At 39.6% G+C, this 20,000-nt stretch overlaps 3 protein-coding genes across 3 annotated transcripts in view; 2 read left to right on the top strand and 1 right to left on the bottom strand.

Annotated features, from left to right (window-relative positions):
- LOC125036878 (probable protein phosphatase CG10417) overlaps positions 1–4,759 on the bottom strand; it is a 30,286-nt gene extending 25,527 nt beyond the window's left edge. The window contains exon 1 of the mRNA XM_047629803.1: positions 4,543–4,759. Within this exon, the coding sequence (XP_047485759.1) occupies positions 4,543–4,653 (111 nt within the window). The 5' untranslated portion in view covers positions 4,654–4,759. The remainder of the gene's footprint in view (positions 1–4,542) is intronic.
- Positions 4,760–7,261: 2,502 nt separating this feature from the next.
- The window catches only part of LOC125037018 (zinc finger protein Xfin-like), a 13,464-nt gene continuing 725 nt past the window's right edge, over positions 7,262–20,000 (top strand). Inside the window, exons 1-9 of the mRNA XM_047629979.1 lie at positions 7,262–7,431; positions 9,120–10,074; positions 10,719–10,886; positions 11,199–11,351; positions 11,927–12,013; positions 13,994–15,207; positions 15,454–15,496; positions 15,872–15,922; positions 18,363–20,000. The exon at positions 18,363–20,000 is cut by the window's right edge and continues 725 nt beyond it. Coding sequence (XP_047485935.1) covers positions 9,151–10,074; positions 10,719–10,886; positions 11,199–11,351; positions 11,927–12,013; positions 13,994–15,207; positions 15,454–15,496; positions 15,872–15,922; positions 18,363–19,733 — 4,011 coding nt within the window. The 5' untranslated portion in view covers positions 7,262–7,431; positions 9,120–9,150 and the 3' untranslated portion in view covers positions 19,734–20,000. The remainder of the gene's footprint in view (positions 7,432–9,119; positions 10,075–10,718; positions 10,887–11,198; positions 11,352–11,926; positions 12,014–13,993; positions 15,208–15,453; positions 15,497–15,871; positions 15,923–18,362) is intronic.
- Positions 19,746–20,000, top strand: part of LOC125037019 (zinc finger protein 728-like) — a 6,607-nt gene continuing 6,352 nt past the window's right edge. The window contains exon 1 of the mRNA XM_047629981.1: positions 19,746–19,802. Coding sequence (XP_047485937.1) covers positions 19,746–19,802 — 57 coding nt within the window. The remainder of the gene's footprint in view (positions 19,803–20,000) is intronic.

A 20,000-nucleotide genomic window follows, 5' to 3' on the forward strand; every position in this document is an offset into this window, starting at 1 on the left:
TGCCCATCTTCACTTCTTCCTCCCCTTTTTCACTTCATTCCTCCTCCAAGGCCACCACCCTATCTTACTTGCCTCTCCATTCCCCTTCTGTCTGCCCTACCCCCACCCCTACAAAATGTACATTTTCATTTTCAGGCCTTTCAGTTACTCAAAATCTTTTCAGGAATTTTGAAGAACCCATGTATCTAACAACAGCTGAAGTTTTCTTATTCATTTTGATTTACAATATTGACAATACAATACAAATAGTATATATACCTACTGTGGGAGGTATAGATTAAAAACCATGATGATCAGTAACATCCTGTTATAACCAGACTTTACGGTCAGAGAAAATGCCAGCTGTGCTAAACCAGAATTGATACAAAAATAATAACCAGTACCCACACTACTCTCTTTCCTCTCTCTTCCAGCTATCCTTGCACAGATGATATTCACTAACAAAGACAAATGCAACTTCCTAAACCAAGTAACACAAAGGAACAATTTTATTCATTCTAAACAATAAATCCCACAAGACATAAGCTATGATTCATCTTAGCAAGTGTAACATAAACGTCTCACTGTCTTGCACTGGAGTCTGCCCACTTCCTTCTGCTTCACATGGTTACCATTAACATTTTTAAAATTACTCATTCTATCCCATCTCATTGAATCAACAGAGTGAAGTGTCGTGATAGTGGGTCGAGAAGAGGAAGGAATTGTGTGTGATGTGTGTGTTGTGCGAGTAGAAAGTAAACAATGACAATTGTACAGCAGTTGGCAACACAATCAAAAACATTGCTATCTAGAAGAAAGATGAGCATATTTCAAGTTGTGTGTAGAACAAATAAAAATACATCTTTGATCATTCATTATGGAGTTTTGTGTTTTTCTTTAATCTGCCTATATTTACGTACAAAGTGTTATTAAATGACAAGCCCAAGAACAACCTGAAATACTGCATACAAAGATTAACTTGAGGCTGTATCACACAGAATTCTACAGATTAAAGATATGTAAATTTGTAAAGCTACTTGCATATAAAAATAGCATATCTGGATGATCTTCCTGTACATACTACTACAATGGGGGTTGTCTACAAGCACAAAAATCAAATCCCCAGAGCAAGCTATGGTGATCTACCGTGATTTATTCTCTTTATTACATCTTCCTTACCAAACCTTAGAATGCTTCAAATCAATGCACTTTCATAACTTCAGTAATACTCTATGGCCCCTTTTGATACAGTAATGCTGTATGGGATTGCTAAAGGTTTTCATCATAAAAGTGCATTTCCATTCCTATATTGTGAATTACTACGTTATCAATAATGCAAACTGAAAATATGTGTTAAATGTACTACACCTCACCTTAATGCACTACTTACTAGCTATAAGCATTATGACTTTGGCATTCAGCATCCTATTAGTAAAGTGGGTATACTGTACAAATACCAAATTACTTATCTCCCCTAATCCTATGATAACTCCACTACCCATGCCATCCCAAACCACATGCCTGGGGCCATGTGCAGTCAGCTGCTTCAGTGAAACATTAAGAGCATGGGATACACATTTTTCTGACTCTCAACAAGTTTGGTTGCAGCATACATGAATCATATAAAAATGAGGACAGAGTAACTTGCAACTGTATCTGGAGGACTATACTTCACCCAGCATCAGCTGGTTCAGATATTTCAAGATGCATATGCACAACTGATGGTTAGATTAATCAACTTTCCCAAATACTTCTAACAGGTAATTGACAAGATGACTAATCATTTAATAATTTCCAAACTTTTCACAAGGTTTCATACAATTCTAACCACTATTTCTATTGACTTTACATTGTTTCCAAGACAAAACTTCCCCTAGTTATCCATATTTAAGACTGGGGACTGAAGGCCCCAGTGATTTCTCCCCAGTTCCACTGGAAAAGGGCAAGACTGATAACTCAGAAACCAATGTTTCGCATTAAAAAAGGAACACCAGATTCGTTCCACTATGCTTACATAAGGAACTTTGAATCCTGTCACTGAAAGTCGTATCACTGACAAATCTAATCACAATCATAAAGTAATCCTGTTAAATAAAAGTTCTAAATATAGGTACTTCTAATAACCGAGTGATAACTCCACACCTGGATATCTACATACTACTGAAATGTATGGTCATTGGAAAGATTTTAAGTTTTACACAGCCATTGCTTTCTGAGACAAGATATTTTTACCTTCAGCAGTATTGCATAGTAAACCACTCCTCATTCAACAAGAATGTAGGGCTCTGTGAGAAACTCATTTTTCTTTGGGGGGAGTGGGACAAATTTAAACGAACAACTTATGTTGAACATTTTAGAATAAGACCTTGAATGTGCTTTTGATAACACCTGCTTTCACGCCAAAAACATGGAAATTACAGTAGTCATTATTCCTTCAGCACCAGAACAAAGGCTGACAAATGTTTAGTTTGTAAAATGTATATTTTTTTAATAAGTATACTTACGCCTGTCCGATTACATGCACAAGAAAAATGCCTTGGCCTATAAGTGATGTGATAGTTTAGGCATCGACTACATATCAAGCATGTACACCATAAAAGAAAGATTGCCACTTATCTTCCCTGAACAGGAATCAAGAGACTGGCTCTTCCCACAAGACCCATGCCCGAAGTTTTATACTATTACTTACAGATATCAGTTCGTATATGTCCAAGGAATGGTTTATACCCACACAGAAGTGAATTGTAATAATTAATAATGCAACAATATAAAATTAAAGTAAAAAAAAAACAAACCATAATCAGTAATAAACAAGAAAATAAAAATGAATGAAAAAATGAAACTAGTCAGCATAGTGCAACCTTGATAAAGTTAATATGAACAGGCAGCTGGTGTAGGGATCTGGGGGAAGGCTGCATTGAGTTAAATGAGATGAGACAGATGCACAACTGACTGTACCGCACTTTGAGAAAACAATTTGTATAGTTACGGAGGCTGCACGGCTGTGGCAATGGGAAACTTTTCAGTACCCTAGTTATTCTTTATAGTGATGCTATACACTAACAACGAATCTAACCTGAATGAAACAATAAACAAATAGAAAGGGCACAGTCTGAGCTATTTTTCAATTCATAAGCTTAGTGTGTCAATACCATAAAGATAAATCTTGTTAAGAAAAAAAAAAGTACAATAAACACTCTTAAATAGTTTCTCATTTGACAATATCTTAAGTGCATAATTAATAAAATACACAGTATCACAAACTAACATAGCCTTCTGTAGTGGTCTCCCTCTATCATGGCCGTAACTCATAACATCTTTGGATGCCCAATCATGACAATACTGGCACCGATGGATTCCTCTTTACTACCCATATATATAGGACATTTCCCACAGATACCCCAAACCCCTACATTTTTGGTCACAATAGCAGGAGGGAATGAAATGTGCTCAGGCCTCATTTTTACCGCAGAATGATAAAATATCTGCATAAGAGATGAACTCCACAAACCCTTGCCCTGCCAGGTTTCTTAAGGTCTTGTTTTCTATAGGTTGACACAAAGTACTAATAAAGAGGGGTACAAGTGAGGTGTCTCTCCCCTGTCTGGGGAATAAATTGAAGGTAGGACTTTGTCTCTGGAGGGTGCATCGCTCTTGTTAACAAATACTCATATAATATTTACCTTGTACTATATGGCTATTCATATCTAAAATAAAATCTTACTTTATACATCTCAATGAATACCCACGAAAAATTACCACACAATATAAGTGACCCTACCCCACTGAGGATCCCAAAACAGGTTTTTCACCTCAAATGTTGACTGTGATCTTCCCAAATCCTATTGAAGCTTACTAGGATCCATGATAGAGAGTATGTAAACAGTAATGGTTAAGTTTCAACGAGCCACCTACTATGAGGAAAATAATATATGCAAATGATAGAGCAAATAAATCTAAGAAATTTATCTTCTATGTACTTCTATCACAAAAACTCGACTGATGCAAAGGCTGGTGCTGCATGCAAGGTTATGTTAATATGTTAAGCGTTATTTCAACAGCAACAAGGAAACTACTTCTGAATAGGGTGAGGAGGTCAGTTCTATAAGCTTTCTCTTGTTGTCACTTTGCCTCTCCATTTTATTCCTCTCCCTTCTTTCATTTTCTTGTCTTTCTCCTGTGTTTTCCCTCTCTTTTTCTCAATGTCTTCCACACACTCTCATCATGCAATCTCTGCCACACAACTTTGCCATCATTCTCTTTCATTCATTTTTGTGATTATGTCTCGAATTTTCTTTCTCTTTTATTACTCCTTCTTTCTCTCTCTTCCCTTCATCTCTTGCCTCCTCTCTCTCCCTTCCCCATTCCCCCTCACTTTCCCTCTCTCCCTCTCTCCCTTCCCCACGACAACCACGTGTTTCCCGCCCTCGCCCTTGCGCTCCCCTTCGCCGCCCCGCTCCCCCTCCGGCCTCCCCGCGGGCGCTGACGAAGGCGAGGGAGGGCCTGAAACCCCGAGCCGCGTTGGGCGTCGCAGCGTGACACAAAGGCACGCCATATACTCACTTCCTGCGACACTCGCCAGCCTTGCATGGAGCTCGCGCCGTAGCTCAAGCTCTCGCCGCACTCGTCGCTGCTGATCTTCTCCGTCACCGGCTCTGAGAGATATGCACCCATTTTCTTAAAATGTCGGCTCAGCTCGTAACGGAAAGCATTGGGTGGAAAAGAGAGCCACGCGCGCGAGGACCGACCCGGCAGCCGACGTCCACTTCGTCTGTCTCTCCGCCTCGGGGAAGGATGAATGGCGCACCCCGATTCGCCGTCTTTGCGCTCCATGCGAGAATCCTTAAACGTTGTTTTAATTTCTTCTTAAATATATATAATTAGAAAATTATTTCATTTACTTTTCTTTAAATTTTGCTTGCTTTTGTCTTATATTTTGGAAATTACTAGAATGGGTTTGCACCCGGGTAGTCAAATCGGAGTGTGCTAAAATGCGCTCCAACCTGTAGCGCCGCATGATTTAAATCGGTCACTGATCCTTTGCAAAGTAAATAAGAATAGATAAAAGTTGATTACCTAATTCCTCACATTTCATACAGTTTCCGTTCATCACTATGCAACTATTCCAAAGAGTTATTAATTAAATCATGACAAATTATCAAGAATGCACATCTCCCTTTTCATAAGGAAAAGCATGGTGCTCTACAAAGACAATATGACCCTTATGAAGAGAAATAATTCTCACTACGTTCACTCATATTGATTACAACTATTATGACATACTTTCCAATTAGAAATTGGTATGATAGTGACAAACGCCACTAATTTCGAAGAAACGTGATCCTCACATTCATAGAATATGGAAGGTGGATTATCACAGACTTATTTAAATCCGTATTTTTTCATATAAAGATTCATATTCATTATACGATATTTTAATTGTGAATCAGTAGTTCAGATGTTCAATAGCTCCTTTTCTGAATCCTGTAGAGAAACTTAAAAGGCCTCTGCCTGGCGATGAAGAAATCAAACTTGAAAGCATTTATAAATACATGTGTATATATATATATATATATATATATATATATAAAATATATTTAGGGGCAGATGTCTCACATGCTTTCTTTGTTACAGTGAAGCAGTTTCTGTGGGATATTTCATATTCATTTACTTTTCATTATATAATTCATTAGATCTCCCTTATGTTTTAAATGATAAAAAAAGATGATAAGCTCAACAATCTTTATTATAACACGTGGTTTCTCATTTTTAAGTTCGTTGCATGCAATAAATAAACGTTGTCTGAGGAAGTAGTGTCAGTTTTATCTGTATAACCATACTACATGTTCTAGTAAACTATTGTCATTTGGAATTCCTTTCTAATGAGTTATGAAAATTGCAATATCCAACAAAAAGGACGAAGAAAATAAGTGGTTTTGTCAATATTCCAGTACGGGGCATACATACCCTTATCCCTTGAAAAGATAATACTGATATTCATAAAATCAAGAATATAAAAAGAAATCTCTTGTTCTCTCCACTACACCCATTTCCCCCCATCTCCTTTCTCTCTTTTCTTTGTTTACGCTCCTTGTATCGTATTTCTTTCCTTTTCTTCCATGCCCTCGTTGCACGATATAAATGCATTGTGTGCGAGGCCGCCATTGGGCAAGAGCCGGGCAGGGATGCGCGTGGGACCACATTTTCCTTTTACACTTTCCTCTCTTGAGTTGCTCTCTGTTTCCAGTTTGATTTTGGCGCGAACCAAATGTCGGTAGATTGATTTTGAAAGACGAATAGGGATGAGAATCAAGAGAAATGTCTGGTTATATGTAATATATGTATGGTCGTGTGACTGTAAAGAAACGGGTTTATGCTAATGATAATCATGCTAGTAATAATGCAAAGATGTGCTTTGCAGCCTTGAGTATAGTTGTATCAATCCTCTTAATTTACATTTTATTATAGGAATGCAATGCGACTTTTACCATGTGGCCGATCCTCTTAATATTTAGTAAAAATTCCCTTTTCAGTTAGTGACAGCATGTATTTGACTTTTTGTATAAAATATTCTACAAAAAATACGTGGATTGCTGGAATGGAGGAATATCATTGATAATAAACATGAATTGGATAACATATTCGTCATATCAGTGTCAGAAAGAATAAAAATAAGCAAAGAGATTCATTGAAATTCAACGTAAGATGAAAGCTGTTTAACTAAGCGTATATACTGAATACGAATGTCACAACTAAATACAGGAAAATCGATAAGGGGAAAATTGGAAAAACATTAAATGAAGGATTTGTATAATAATAATTCCACACCGGATATAAGAAATTTCAAGAAATACAGATAAAAGGCATTTCTCATATGTATTTTGATTAATGGGCTAATAAAGTTTCTTTAGTAAAAGCCTTTCAGTACAGACGATATTCAAAAGCCATGTGGAGATTCTTGATTAATTTACTGATAAGTTTTTTTTTTTTTTTGTATTTTTGGCGGGAGTGTCATCGCGCGAAATAGAACCCGCGAAAATATCCTCATTTCGTAGTTGAAGCTATATCATTATAACATCTAAGGCTTGTAGTAAAGACAGGTCAAAACTTCTAATTGTCTTACAATCGTGCCCTTGTCGGAATTTCGAAATAAAGTAGAATACAAATAACACTTGTTTTAAATAGATGTCAAAACATTGCAAGGGTTGGTACGCATGAATCTCCTAAGATACCATATATTTCCCGAATATTTAATACTCATGAATAATCCACCGGAGGCCTTCATTCGACAAAATTCCCAACAGTTGCATTTAGAGTATTTTGTTTGCAGGAAAAACACCCCTGTTTATATGAAGAAAAGAGCGTATTGGACTCGGGGGGAAAAAAGAGATGTTCCTCGACGCCATTTTCCTCTGCCTTCCTCGCACCTCTTTGTATCGACCGGATAATCATGTAAGTATCCCCCCTTTTTGATTTTAATTCCCACGCCCTAATATTTTTTCCACCCCTTCGAATATCCCCGACGACCGCCTAACTTCCCCGTGAATTAGACTGGGAAATAAAATGGTCTCCCGAAATTCCCCCTCGTGCTAAAATGTCCGACGGTGTCAAAAGTCGGAGAAAGGGAGAGAAAAAACGGAAAAATCTTCGTCTGTCTCTCCATTTCCTATTATTTTGCTATTAATTATTGATTCTAATTTCGAAAGACGCCAATATCACCTTTATTTTCTATAGTTCTGTTCCTTCTTCTTTCATTATTTCCGTTTCTTAATTCTTTGGGGGCTCAAACCATTAAAACGGAGGAGGAGGAGAGGACGAAAGGATAAAATATAATCATTTTTAGGACAAGAGAGAAAGAAACGGTAAGTATAAATATAAGAAGAAGAGAGATAGAGGTAGAAAGATCCCATTGTACTGCAATTTGCAAATGTATCGTATGTAGTTGACTGTAATTAGCGAATGTGACATTTTGTAGTATAATGGAGAGGCAAACGACGCCAGCTTCTGACGCCCCGAAGGGTTTCAGACGCATAAATAACTTCCACTTTCCTTGCTTTACACGAAACGGGCGAAATTTGGCCCTTTTTGTGCATGATATCTGTTCTCGAGTGGCCAACAAAATATGCTTTGTCGATTATAAGGAGTTATTAAATGTCAAGGGAGAGGAGGAGGGAGGAACAGTTAATTGATGTTCGAAAAAGAGCATCTCTCTTAATTTAGACCCTTATTTTCCTCCTTTTCCTTTATTTTCATGATTTTGTGTGAGTGAGAGTCAGTGTTGCATGACATTGCATGGGGGGGAACAGAGTACTCACTCACTGTGATTGAATAATGATCATAATTATGATATGGGGGCTGGTATTACAAATTATGTTATTGTTAGCAACAGGAGTTGTATATTTTTTTTTTCTTCTTAATATTGATAGAGCTATAAAAAAGTCATGAATAATAAAATAATTCTAGTTTCTTTTCTTAATTTCAGAAATACTATATGTATCATATAATGTATCACTGTCATTATTGTTTTGTATTCTATATTTGTACTATGATTGGAAATACTTCAAAGAAAATATATTGACTTTCTTTATATTTATTTTTTACTGTGGTCTTTTTTTTTTTGTTTAAAGATCCAGATGGTGAGATGTTAGTTGAAATTCAATAGTTTTTACATTTTTTTATATTACTGATTAAAATGACTCACTCCTTATTTACTTTTTCTTTCTAGGTAATTTTATCTATATATTTTTTTTTCTGAATTTACCTTTGAGGCACAGTTCAATTTCAGTCTCAATATTACACTGTGTAGGGCACAGGGTTGGCATGTATCATACACATATACATGCAAATACACCTATTGGGAAGATTTTTTTTTTATGACTTTTTTATGATTCATTTTGCCACTTTTGTATCAGTATTATAAATAAAAACAAATTAAATGTGGAAATGTAAAATGTCAGCCCTTTATAATCTAATCAGGGATGGGGACTGAAGTTTTGCACTTGGTTATTCCAGTGCTTTAAATCCTTTCCTTTTCCTTTTTTTTACAGCATGAAATGTTTCAATTGCCTTTTTTTTTCAATAATTGTATTACAGTTTATTGATACAAATACCATAAAAAGTAATATCATTTTCCTCTACAGGAATAGATGAACAGAATCCTCAGCCGCCAAAATGGATTTTGAGGAACAGAGAAGGATGTTCGCCATGAACATGGGCGGACATCCCATGGCAAACCATCATGCTACTCAGCAAGCAGTGGCTCAGCAGGCAGCAGCTCAGCAGGCAGCAGCTCAGCAGGTGGCACAACAGGTGGCTCAGCAGGGTCCCCACACCAGGATCCTTATGTCTGAGCCCTCGCTGCCGATGGTTGCAGGGTCGCGTCAGGGTCCAATGGATGCTACTATGGCCACCATAACAACACAGATGGCAAATGCACAGCAGATCACTATGCATCATACTGTGCATCAGCAACAACTGGCACATCACCAGCAACAGGCTGCACAAGTTGCACAGCAGCAGCAGCAGCAACAACAACAACAGCAACAGCAACAGCAACAGCAACAGCAACAGCAACAGCAACAACAGCAGCAACAGCAGCAACAGCAACAGCACATGGAAGTGGCAGTGGGCATGGACGCAGGTGGCGAGGCAGGCCCTTCGATGGTGCGGGTGATGGACGAGGGGCCAGTAGAAGTGAAGGCCCCAGATGCCCACGACCCCAGCATGGTGGAGGGGCCGAGTGAGGGCGTGGACAGTGTGGGGGCAGGGCAGAGCGGGATGGAAACGTCCCGGTGGTGCCTTGTGTGTGACAAGGGCCTCCCAGCCCAAGAGTCGTCACAGGAACTGGTAGATCTTTATAAGGCAACCATGACAGTGAGCCAGAGAAAACTGTCGGCAATGTTAGGCCGCCTGGTAGGATTGACGTTGTATAAGGCCCATAGTGATGTGTTGTGCCGAAGGTGTTTCAACCTAGTGGACCAGGTAGATGGGCTGGAAATTGAGCTGGCAGACACCAAAATGGAACTTGTTCAACAGTACGAAGCCACTATAGCACACAGGCAACCTCATGCGAAGAGAGAGATTGAGAGACCGACAGTAAGCACAATTTAGTTTCTGTTTAAAGAAATAAAATAGCATTTTAGATATTCTTGAAAGCCAATTCATTCATTGTATTATTAAATTTAAATTTGTTTTGTTTCCATTTACTAGATATTTATGCATCAACCTTTGACCAATGTGCAACAGTATAACAGCAAAGGACAGCAAACTTCCACTGCACACATCTTGTAGACCTCCCAGATAATTTATTGGCAAATAAGAAATACATTTTGCCGGAATATGTACGATGAAGGTTGTGCTTCATCATTATCCCAAAAGGCACGAGGCCCGGGATTGTCACATGACACTGCATCACTGTGATTTTCACTTGGTTGAACTTTATCTTTCAAGCAATTGTTGTAGATTACAGTAAGTTTCAAAGGAACATGAATAGAATCTAGGCTATATGATCATGAGAATAAATTCCGCATTTAAAAAAAATTACTTTTATAATGTTTAGGTCACATGTGCAGTGTTCGTAAGATAAATTACAAATAAGGAAAGATATTTTTTTGTCTTAAGGGCTATAATTTTCTATTTCATTGTTGGAAAATAAAACTAGATGTATTTTGATATAGGTGATTATTTTGGATAGGTCGTATAGGAGGATGCTTTTTAAATTAGATTGAAACAATTTCCAGCTTGAAGTTGATGTTGAATGGGATGAGTCTAATGAGTCCGATGTGATAGACAATGACGATGATGACCCAGACTGCACGGCCTCTGGAGCAAAGAAAAAAAAGAAGACGAGAAAGACAAAGCGCAAAGGAGGACGTCCTCGGAAAGTAAAGCTCACGGCAAAGATTAAGGTAAAATTTTGTTAATTCTTTTTGTATCATTATTATTGTATTCATTTAGAATGAATAGCCTGTGCATTTGAATATTTTTAATGAAAATTTGCTTTGAAATTTTGCATTTGGATTCTTCTTTAAATGCAATTAGTATATAAAATGTTCAAATTTACGATAACAATTAAAGGATTGCAAATTGTATAGTTTTCACACAACAAAAATAAAGGAAAGATAAAGAAATTAGAAAATTAAATCAGCAGTAAAAAATAGCCACGAGAAATAGAAATCACTATGTCAATTTTCTCATCCCACAAAACATTCCCACTTTAGCATATTGACAACAACCTCAGTGGGGTGGAAGATAATGATGCAGAGGGTAGGCCAAGGAAGCGAGGACGAGGGCGGCCCAGGAAGAAGGATAAGGAAGAAGACGATTTCATACCTCCAGGAGCTCCAACCAAGGACTGTCCTACGTGCAAGAAGGTGAGAAGGTGTGGCTGTTGTTAAGAGGACTAAGAGGAATTTTACATTGTGAAGGTTACCTTATTAAGATTGTTATCGTTATTTATGGTTGGTAGTAGATCTGCTGTCCCGCAAAAAATGTTCAATGTTTATGATGATAGTAATAATGTTATTAACGATAACATCATTACATTTGATGAAATAGAAATAGGCCTGAAACTAGATTTCAACACATCAATATCCATCTCTGTTTGTGATTGCTATTAGTATTGTATTCTTTTGTGAATATTATTACTTATTATATTGTTTTGCTCCTCTGATTTATGTATAATGCATTTGTCATTTCATCCATGTGCATGTGAATGTGTGTGTGGGTATTAATAAATATCACAGATTGATTGTTTACCCTCTTATTTTTGGCAACTTTTATTTATTGAATAAGCTATTTTGTTAATAGTTTCTATCTGTGATTCTTTTTATACAATATGCATATATGCATATATTCATATATACATGTATATGCATAATACACATCAGTTTTATAATCCATCTTTCAGAGCACTGAGTAATCTATTTTTCTCCCCCCCCATAAACAGGTTGTCCACGCAAAGAAGTACCTGATTCACTTATCAACACATCGGCTTTTCCCGTGTCCATTCTGTGAATCCGTCTACAAGAGAAAGGTAAATATGTTTCTTCAAATTTTTCTTTCTTTGCTCTTTCCTTCTTTTTCCATGAATGTGCCCTTTTCCTCCCCTCTGCTTCATTATTACCATTGTTGTAATTATTTTTGTTATTATTTTCTTTTTGTTCATATTTCTGATTTATCTTTCTTCTAATTCTTGTTCCTCTCTTTAGTCATATTTTTCTTTCTTCCTTTTTTTATAATCCCATGTTTGTTCTTGATTTGTTTTAATTCTCACTCCTATTTGTTTCTGTGAAGGTGGAGCATGGAAATTAATTTTTTATTTTGATCTCATTTCTCTTTGTTACTTTAGTAGATTTTTCATAAAATGTTTCTATGACTAAACAGTGCAGTACTGTTTGTTACTTAAGATTATTTTTTTTTAGATAAATACTGTATATAGATATATACCAATGGGGTTTTGTTTCATTTGAATTTTGTGCAGGTTATGATATCTCTTGTTATTTTCTTAGGCAGTAAGTAACTTATGAAATTCAGAGAGTGAGTGAATGAGTGAGTGAGTGAGTGAGTGAATGAGTGAATGAGTGTGGGAGGGAGGGAAGGAGGGAGCGAGGGAGTAAGGGAGGGAGGGAGTGAGTGAGGGAGTGAGTGAGTGAGTGAGTGAGTGAATGAGTGTGGGAGGGAGGGAAGGAGGGAGCGAGGGAGTAAGGGAGGGAGGGAGTGAGGGAGTGAGTGAGTGAGTGAGTGAGTGAATGAGTGTGGGAGGGAGGGAAGGAGGGAGCGAGGGAGTAAGGGAGGGAGGGAGTGAGTGAGGGAGTGAGTGAGTGAGTGAGTGAGTGAGTGAGTGAGTGAGTGTGGGAGGGAGGGAGGAAGGGAGGGAGGGAGGTAGGGAGTGTGAGAGAGATTTTGTTGTTCCAAGGCTGGTATTTGTCAGTGCTGTCTTGGGACATATCCTGTGGGAAGCATAATTGTGTCATGAGTAAGGTAAAAGATGTAGAGAAGGTATAACAATCAATAATTCAGCAAAGCAAAAGTATGTAATTAGCATTTCCTTAATACATAATATTGAAATATTAATTAGATTTATTGTTGTGTTGGAATTACTTGTGCTGATTCACCTTTTCTATAATTTTTCTGTAATGTAAGGTAGTTTTAGCGTCTGTATAAGACTTAAGGTTTGGGATATATAATTGCATTGCTTTATATATCTGTTAGTCTATAGTTCCCTTGAGTGTATAGAATTGGACATTTTGCATAACTTAAGAGACCTTTCCTTGTTTTTCATTATTTGATATAAGTAATCACAGTTATTTGAAAATGAGTAAGCATTTAGTTTTTTAAACATTTCTGATCATTTTTTTATATTTCATTATTAGCATTTGTATTTTCACATTTGATAATCTGTCCATCATTATTACCATTATTATCAATGTTATTGTTATCAATGTTATGAGGATTTATAATATCATTTATTTCTTGGGAATCATGTTGGCATAGCAGGGGTATGGTATATCAGGACTTTTTTCTCTTTGTATCTTTAGTAATAACTTTGGTAACCTTATCCACTGTTTAAATTTATGGTCTGTGATATATCTTATTTTCTATATATATATGCAAAATAGACTTTATGATATCAGCTACTAGGTATATACATTTTAGAGTATAGATTGTAGGTGCTTATTACCAAATATGGTAATATATGCAGACATACTACAGGTATGATTTTATATGTTTTTATTGTAAATGTGTGAAGAATATAAAAAAAAATCATCAGAATAAGTCTAATAAGTGTTTATAATTACTTATAGAAGATTATGGAATAAAGAAAGTTATCTTACTGATGTGCATTAGTGATAGCAACCAGAATAAAGATCAAGATTAGCCCTGGTTGAGTATGACAGTATGTACTCATCTAGCAAGCCTGAGCTGCCAAATATATTGGATGATATCCTCCTAGTGATAAGTCCGTCATACATGAAGAAGACGTGACAGCACTAACCTGTGGCCAAAATTTCAGGACATCAAGACGCATTTGGCTGAGGCTCATCAGGAGGAGATCCACTACCCTTGCACAGAGTGCGACGAGGTCTTTGACACGTTCATGCAGCTGCGGCAGCACTGCCTAGTGGTGCACATGGGCGTGGAGAGAGAGCAGTTTGTGTGCAAGCTCTGTAGCAAGAAGTTCTCCAGCCCCACAGGTCTCAAGGTGCACATAGAGACCATCCATGAGAAGGTCCAGGTATACGAGTGCCCGGAGTGCAAGGAGACTTTCAACCAGAAGGGCAACATGCAGAACCACTTCCGTCGAGTGCACCAGGGGGATGAGGCGCGTAAACTTTTGTGTGATATATGTAACAAGGGCTTTATCTGCCCAAGCGACCTCAGGAAGCATGTAGAGCGTGTGCATCTCAAGGTACGCAAGAATGAGGTAATGTGTGAGGTTTGTGGGAAGCCCTTCTCAGATTCCCGGGCCATGAGGATTCACATCAATGCAGTCCACACCAAGGAGGTTCAGCACCCATGCCCTGAGTGTAAAATGGTCTTCCACAGCCTCACTAACATGGTCACACACAGACGGCGCATGCATGGGGGGCCAGAGGGCAGAAAAAATGTGTGTGAAGTGTGTGGCAAAGGCTTCTGTAGTCCAAGTGATCTGAAAACACATATCAGAGTTGTGCATGAGAATGTTAGAAAGTATGTATGTGATATCTGTGGCCAGGCATTCAAAGTGTGTTCGCACTTGAAGTACCATCGAAGGAAACACACTGGTGAGACGCCGTATGAGTGCCCTCATTGTGGGAAGTGCTTCCATGGACCAAGTCATATTTCAGACCATGTTAAGAAGGTCCATAAAACAGTCTACATTGGAGCCAATCAGCGCCGCAAGTTAAACCTACCAGAGAGTGCTCCTCCCCCACCCCCTGGCATGCTGCCCCCTCGTGAGACCAAGCCCAAGCCCAAACCCATGACACCACCCATGAACATGGTCCATCCTACATATTCACAACCCATGGCATGCACAATTCCTGCCACTGGAGTGACCACCTTCACTCCTACGCACCACACTACCAACATGCTGCCACCAGCGCAGGCCAATCCACCCATGATCCATCACCAGGGTATCATGGAACACCACAACCCCTATGCCAATTTCCAGTTCCAAACGGTCGAACAGAATCCTGCCCAACAGTCACCGGTGCCCATGGTCGTGCGGCTCCTGCATGACTTGCAGTATCAATAAGGTCCAATGATTCCACTGAGCATTCATACTTAATGGGCGAGATGGACCCCATTTCACCCTCATTGCTTCTCGGCAGGGTTTGAGAGCTGTCTTGGCACTCTTGGATTTTAGCTATGTAAAGCTGTTTGTGTAATAAAGTAAATTATTTTTTCTCATATTGTTATTGCTATTTTTTCTACTTGTGTTTATTATTGTGTTTTGTTTTGCATTGCCTACACATGCCATGTTCACAACAGCACCCTCATGTGGTCATTATTTCTAACTGTGTTCAATATTCATGTTATAATCTTCTTGTTTCTTCTGTATGAATTCATCAACATGTGTTAGGAATTCATTGGTAATTTTTGCGTGCAATCTTTTGTGCCTCCAAGTGCATTGATTATTATTATTATTTTATTTTTATTGTTGACAGTTATCATATACACTGTCTTACATGCAGGTAGATTGGCATTGTAATTTCTTAACTAATTATAACAGGGTCATCATATGGTCAGCATCTGTGATTTTGTGATTCTATAATTATCATTAATTTTTTTTTTTTTTTTTTTTTTTTTTTACACATTTTCCATATTCTGAAATGGAAAAATTTAGATCTGATCATTGATCTGATTCTCTTCATAGTACAAAATAGAAGTCTGATATCATCTTCCTCAGCAGATCATGATTCAGACCTTTATATTAGAAAATGAATCAGTGCTAGAAAGTGTTGGCATTATTTCTGCTGGCAAATGCTTGCTTCATTTGTTGAAGGCCATTGTGTAAATACTATGCAAGTACATATGTATGGACCATGATCTCAATAGCTCTTTCACCAGAAGTATTTACACAAACACTTACAAATACACTTACACTCATGCTTACACTCATACATATATTCACAAATACTTGCATCCACACTCAGATCCACATTTACATCCACACCCATATTCACATCACTATCCACACTCACATCCAGACACATACAAACATAGTCATACATATATATTATTTTAATGTAATGGTGAAGCTGTACTATTAATAAGAAAAAATATTCTTTTTGAAAACTTAGGTTAACAAATTTTGTACATATTTTGTATGAAATGTAGTCTAGTGAAATATGTAAAATTTTACATAAATATATGTTTCTAGAGATGGATATATAGTGTTTCTCACCTACACAAAGAGGAGAATCAATGCTTATATTTTGGGCTTTGTTAAGTTTTGTGACAGAAAGCAAAGTTTTATTCATTTCTGTACTTATCCAATCCAGATGAATTACTTGAGGTTTCAGCAGACAATTTTTACCAAATTATGATATTTATTTGTCTGAAGTATGATATGAAGTTGATAAGATTTATACAGTGGTTGAGGTACAGAGGATGTATGTTTTTTTACAATTCATTTTTATTTCAAGGGATGCTTATTACAGCAAATGTATTTTAAATGAGCCAGCTGTTGCTAAAAGTTAGAAAAGTTTTCAAATTTTTTACTATTTGCCAGTTGATTGGTAAGATAAAGTTTATTTTGCCTGTAAAACATTTTGTCTGTAAGATCCTTATTTAGTATTTTGATCAGTGAATGAATTCCATTTTATCTGGGAGAATTTAAGAGCCTTTTTTTATTCTGGCCCTTCCATTAGCTAATTATGTAATGAGATATCCACATGTTGGAAAATGGATGAGGAGTTAGAAAGTGAAAACTATTTATTCTGTTAGAGATGGATCCAACAACAGGTTAAAGAGAAAATTAATGGAAGACCCAGTTTGATTTTTAAAAGTGGAGAGCAAAATACAGGAAGATAGCACAAGAGACTTGCACTGAATTAAAAGATTTGATAGTGAGGTAGTATATATATCAAACTGAAATAGGTCCTTAAGTGTTGATAATTATTTATATTTTGCTATTATGTGTTCGAGATCATGCTTGATATTTTAGAAACATACAGGATTTTTGTTCTCATTTTTCAACAAAACGGGCAAAGAGAAATACAATCTTATGTAGCTCTAATGTGTGAATATCTATTGTAGCTGAATTGATTATAAAGTTTATTTTCATTATTCTGATATTATGGAAATGATAGCGGGAGCCATCATTATTTTTATCATGTCTCAGATATATTTCTATTGATGTAGATTGTGTTAGCCTTCCGTTCTTGCACCACTGTAGATGCACCTCCCCCTCTTTAGCCTTTTTCCTCTCTCTCTCTCTCTCTCTCTCTCTCTCTCTCTCTCTCTCTCTCTCTCTCTCTCTCTCTCTCTCTCTCTCTCTCTCTCTCTCTCTCTCTCTCTCTCTCTCTCTCTCTCTCTCTCTCTCTCTCTCTCTCTCTCTCTCTGGCCTCTCCCTCTCTCCTCTCCCTCTCCCTCTCTCTCTCTCCTCTCTCTCTCTCTCTCTCTCTCTCTCTCTCTCTCTCTCTCTCTCTCTCTCTCTCTCTCTCTCTCTCTCTCTCTCTCTCTCTCTCCTCTCTCCTCTCTCTCTCTCCCTCTCCCTCTCCCTCTCCCTCTCCCTCTCCCTCCCCCTCTCCCTCTCCCTCTCCCTCTCCCTCTCCCTCTCCCTCTCCCTCTCTCTCTCCCCCTCTCCCTCTGCCTCCCTTCCTCGCTTCCTCCCTTACTCTCACTCTCATTCTCACTCTCACCCTCACCCTCACCCTCACTGTCCTCCTACTCCTTCTCTTCCCCCTCTCCATGTTCTTCCCACGTTCATCTTCCTCTTCCTCTTTCCCTGTCCCTCTTCCTTTCCTTTTTTCTCCTCCTTCTTCTCTTCCCCTCCCCCCCCTCTCCATTTCCTTTCCCTCCTCCCTCTCTTCCTCCCCCTCTCCCGTTCCTTCCAATATAGGTAGATAGATATCGATATAGAGATGTATATATATATATATATATATATATATATATATATATGTATAAAGTAAATGCAGGCAAGGTGGAAACCAGGATTTTTTTGTTTTTCCTTTCCTGTCCCCAAGAACCTAATATCGCTTGTCATGTTAAGAATAATGACGTATTAATGAACCTCAGATAGAGTTCAAGATCAAATTATTTATCAAAGCAACAAATATCACCAGTAAGACGTCATATCCGAAATGCGAACCAGCAACCTGCCTGGAGCTAAATTTAAGGATTATGCTGTTGTCATGAGTAAGTGACGGAGGCTAACCGACGTCGTGTTCCAGGACATCACGACGCACCTGGCCGAGGCACACCAGGACGAGATCCACTTCCCGTGCCCCGACTGCGAGCAGGTCTTTAACACGTTCACGGACCTGCGCCACCACTGCTTCGTGGGGCACATGGGCATCGCGCAGGAGGCCCACGTGTGCGTGCAGTGCTCCAAGACCTTCTCCAGCTCCTCGGCGCTCAAGGTGCACGTGGAGACCATCCACGACCGCAAGTACAGCTACAAGTGCGAGAAGTGCGACGAGACCTTCAACAAGAAGACTAACATGCAGAACCACCTGCGCAGGGTGCACCAGGCCGCGGAGTCGAAGCGCCTGCAGTGCGACCTCTGCGACAAGAAGTTCTTGTGTCCAAGTGAGCTGCGGAAGCACGTGGAGCGCGTCCACCTGAAGGTGCGCACCAGCGAGGTCCTGTGTCCTATCTGCAGGAAGCCCTTCGGCGACTCCCGCGACATGAAGGTCCACCTGAGCGCCGTGCACAACAAGGACACGCAGTACCCGTGCCCCGCCTGCTCCATGGTGTTCTACCGCCTGAACGACATGGTCAACCACAAGCGGCGCATGCACGGCGGCAAGGAGGTCCGCACGCACGTGTGCCCGACATGTTCCAAAGGCTTCTGCAGCAATAGCGACCTGAGGACGCATATCAACGTCGTGCACCAGGATGTGCGCAAGCACGTATGCGACATGTGCGACAAGGCCTTCAAAGTGGCGTCGCACCTAACGTACCACAAGCGCAAGCACACGGGCGAGACGCCTTTCCAGTGCCCGTACTGCAGCAAGGGCTTCCGCGGGCCCGGCAACATCTCGGAGCACGTCAAGAAGGTGCACAAGGCGGTCTACATCGGCGTGGCGCAGCGGAGGAAGCTCAACCTGCCGGACTCGGCTCCGCTGCCGCCGCCGGGCAGCCGCCCCAGCGAGCCGCCCAAGGCCAAGGGCGCGAAGGACGCCAAGGCGCGCGCGAGGGCGAGAAGGACCGGGGAGCCACGCGGCAAGGACTCCAGCCTATTGGCCGCTCCGGTGGAAGGCGAGGCGGCCGAGGTGGCGCAGGAGCCGCCCATGGACGCCCTTCAGGACGGCGTTTCGGCTTCAGTGCAGAACGCCGTCCATTTCACGGTCTCGGGACAAGCCACCCACACAGTTGCCGCCACCCAAGCGTCTATCCACGCCCTCGCGCCCGTGAACGCATCCACTTCCGCCGTGTACTCCTTCATACCATACATCACCTCGACAGGGCACTCCGACGTCATTCAGGTGCCCAGTACCCAGGTTCTCACACCTACCGACGGCCCAACCTTCCATACCACGCCCGCTATCGTCGCCAACCAAGGGTTGATCGACCACGTCAACGCCTACATCAACTTCTGAAACGTTGAACCGATGCCCAGTGCCCGGGCATCGTCGTTTTGTGCTGTTGTTGGCATTAATATACCTCAGGCGGGCTGATGGATGTCAGTCGGCAAATGTCCTCCTTTTTAAATGTCCTCCTTTTTTCGCCAAAATTGATTTAGTGTTCATTGATTTTTCCACTACTAAATTAATCCGAACCTTTATTAATGTAAATAGTTCCAAGCATTCTTATACATGTCTTCTTAATCTTGGGCACATTTGCAAAAATCTCCCTCGAGACATACA

Source organism: Penaeus chinensis, chromosome 22 (assembly GCF_019202785.1).
Source record: "Penaeus chinensis breed Huanghai No. 1 chromosome 22, ASM1920278v2, whole genome shotgun sequence".
Taxonomy (NCBI): Eukaryota; Metazoa; Arthropoda; class Malacostraca; order Decapoda; family Penaeidae; genus Penaeus; species Penaeus chinensis.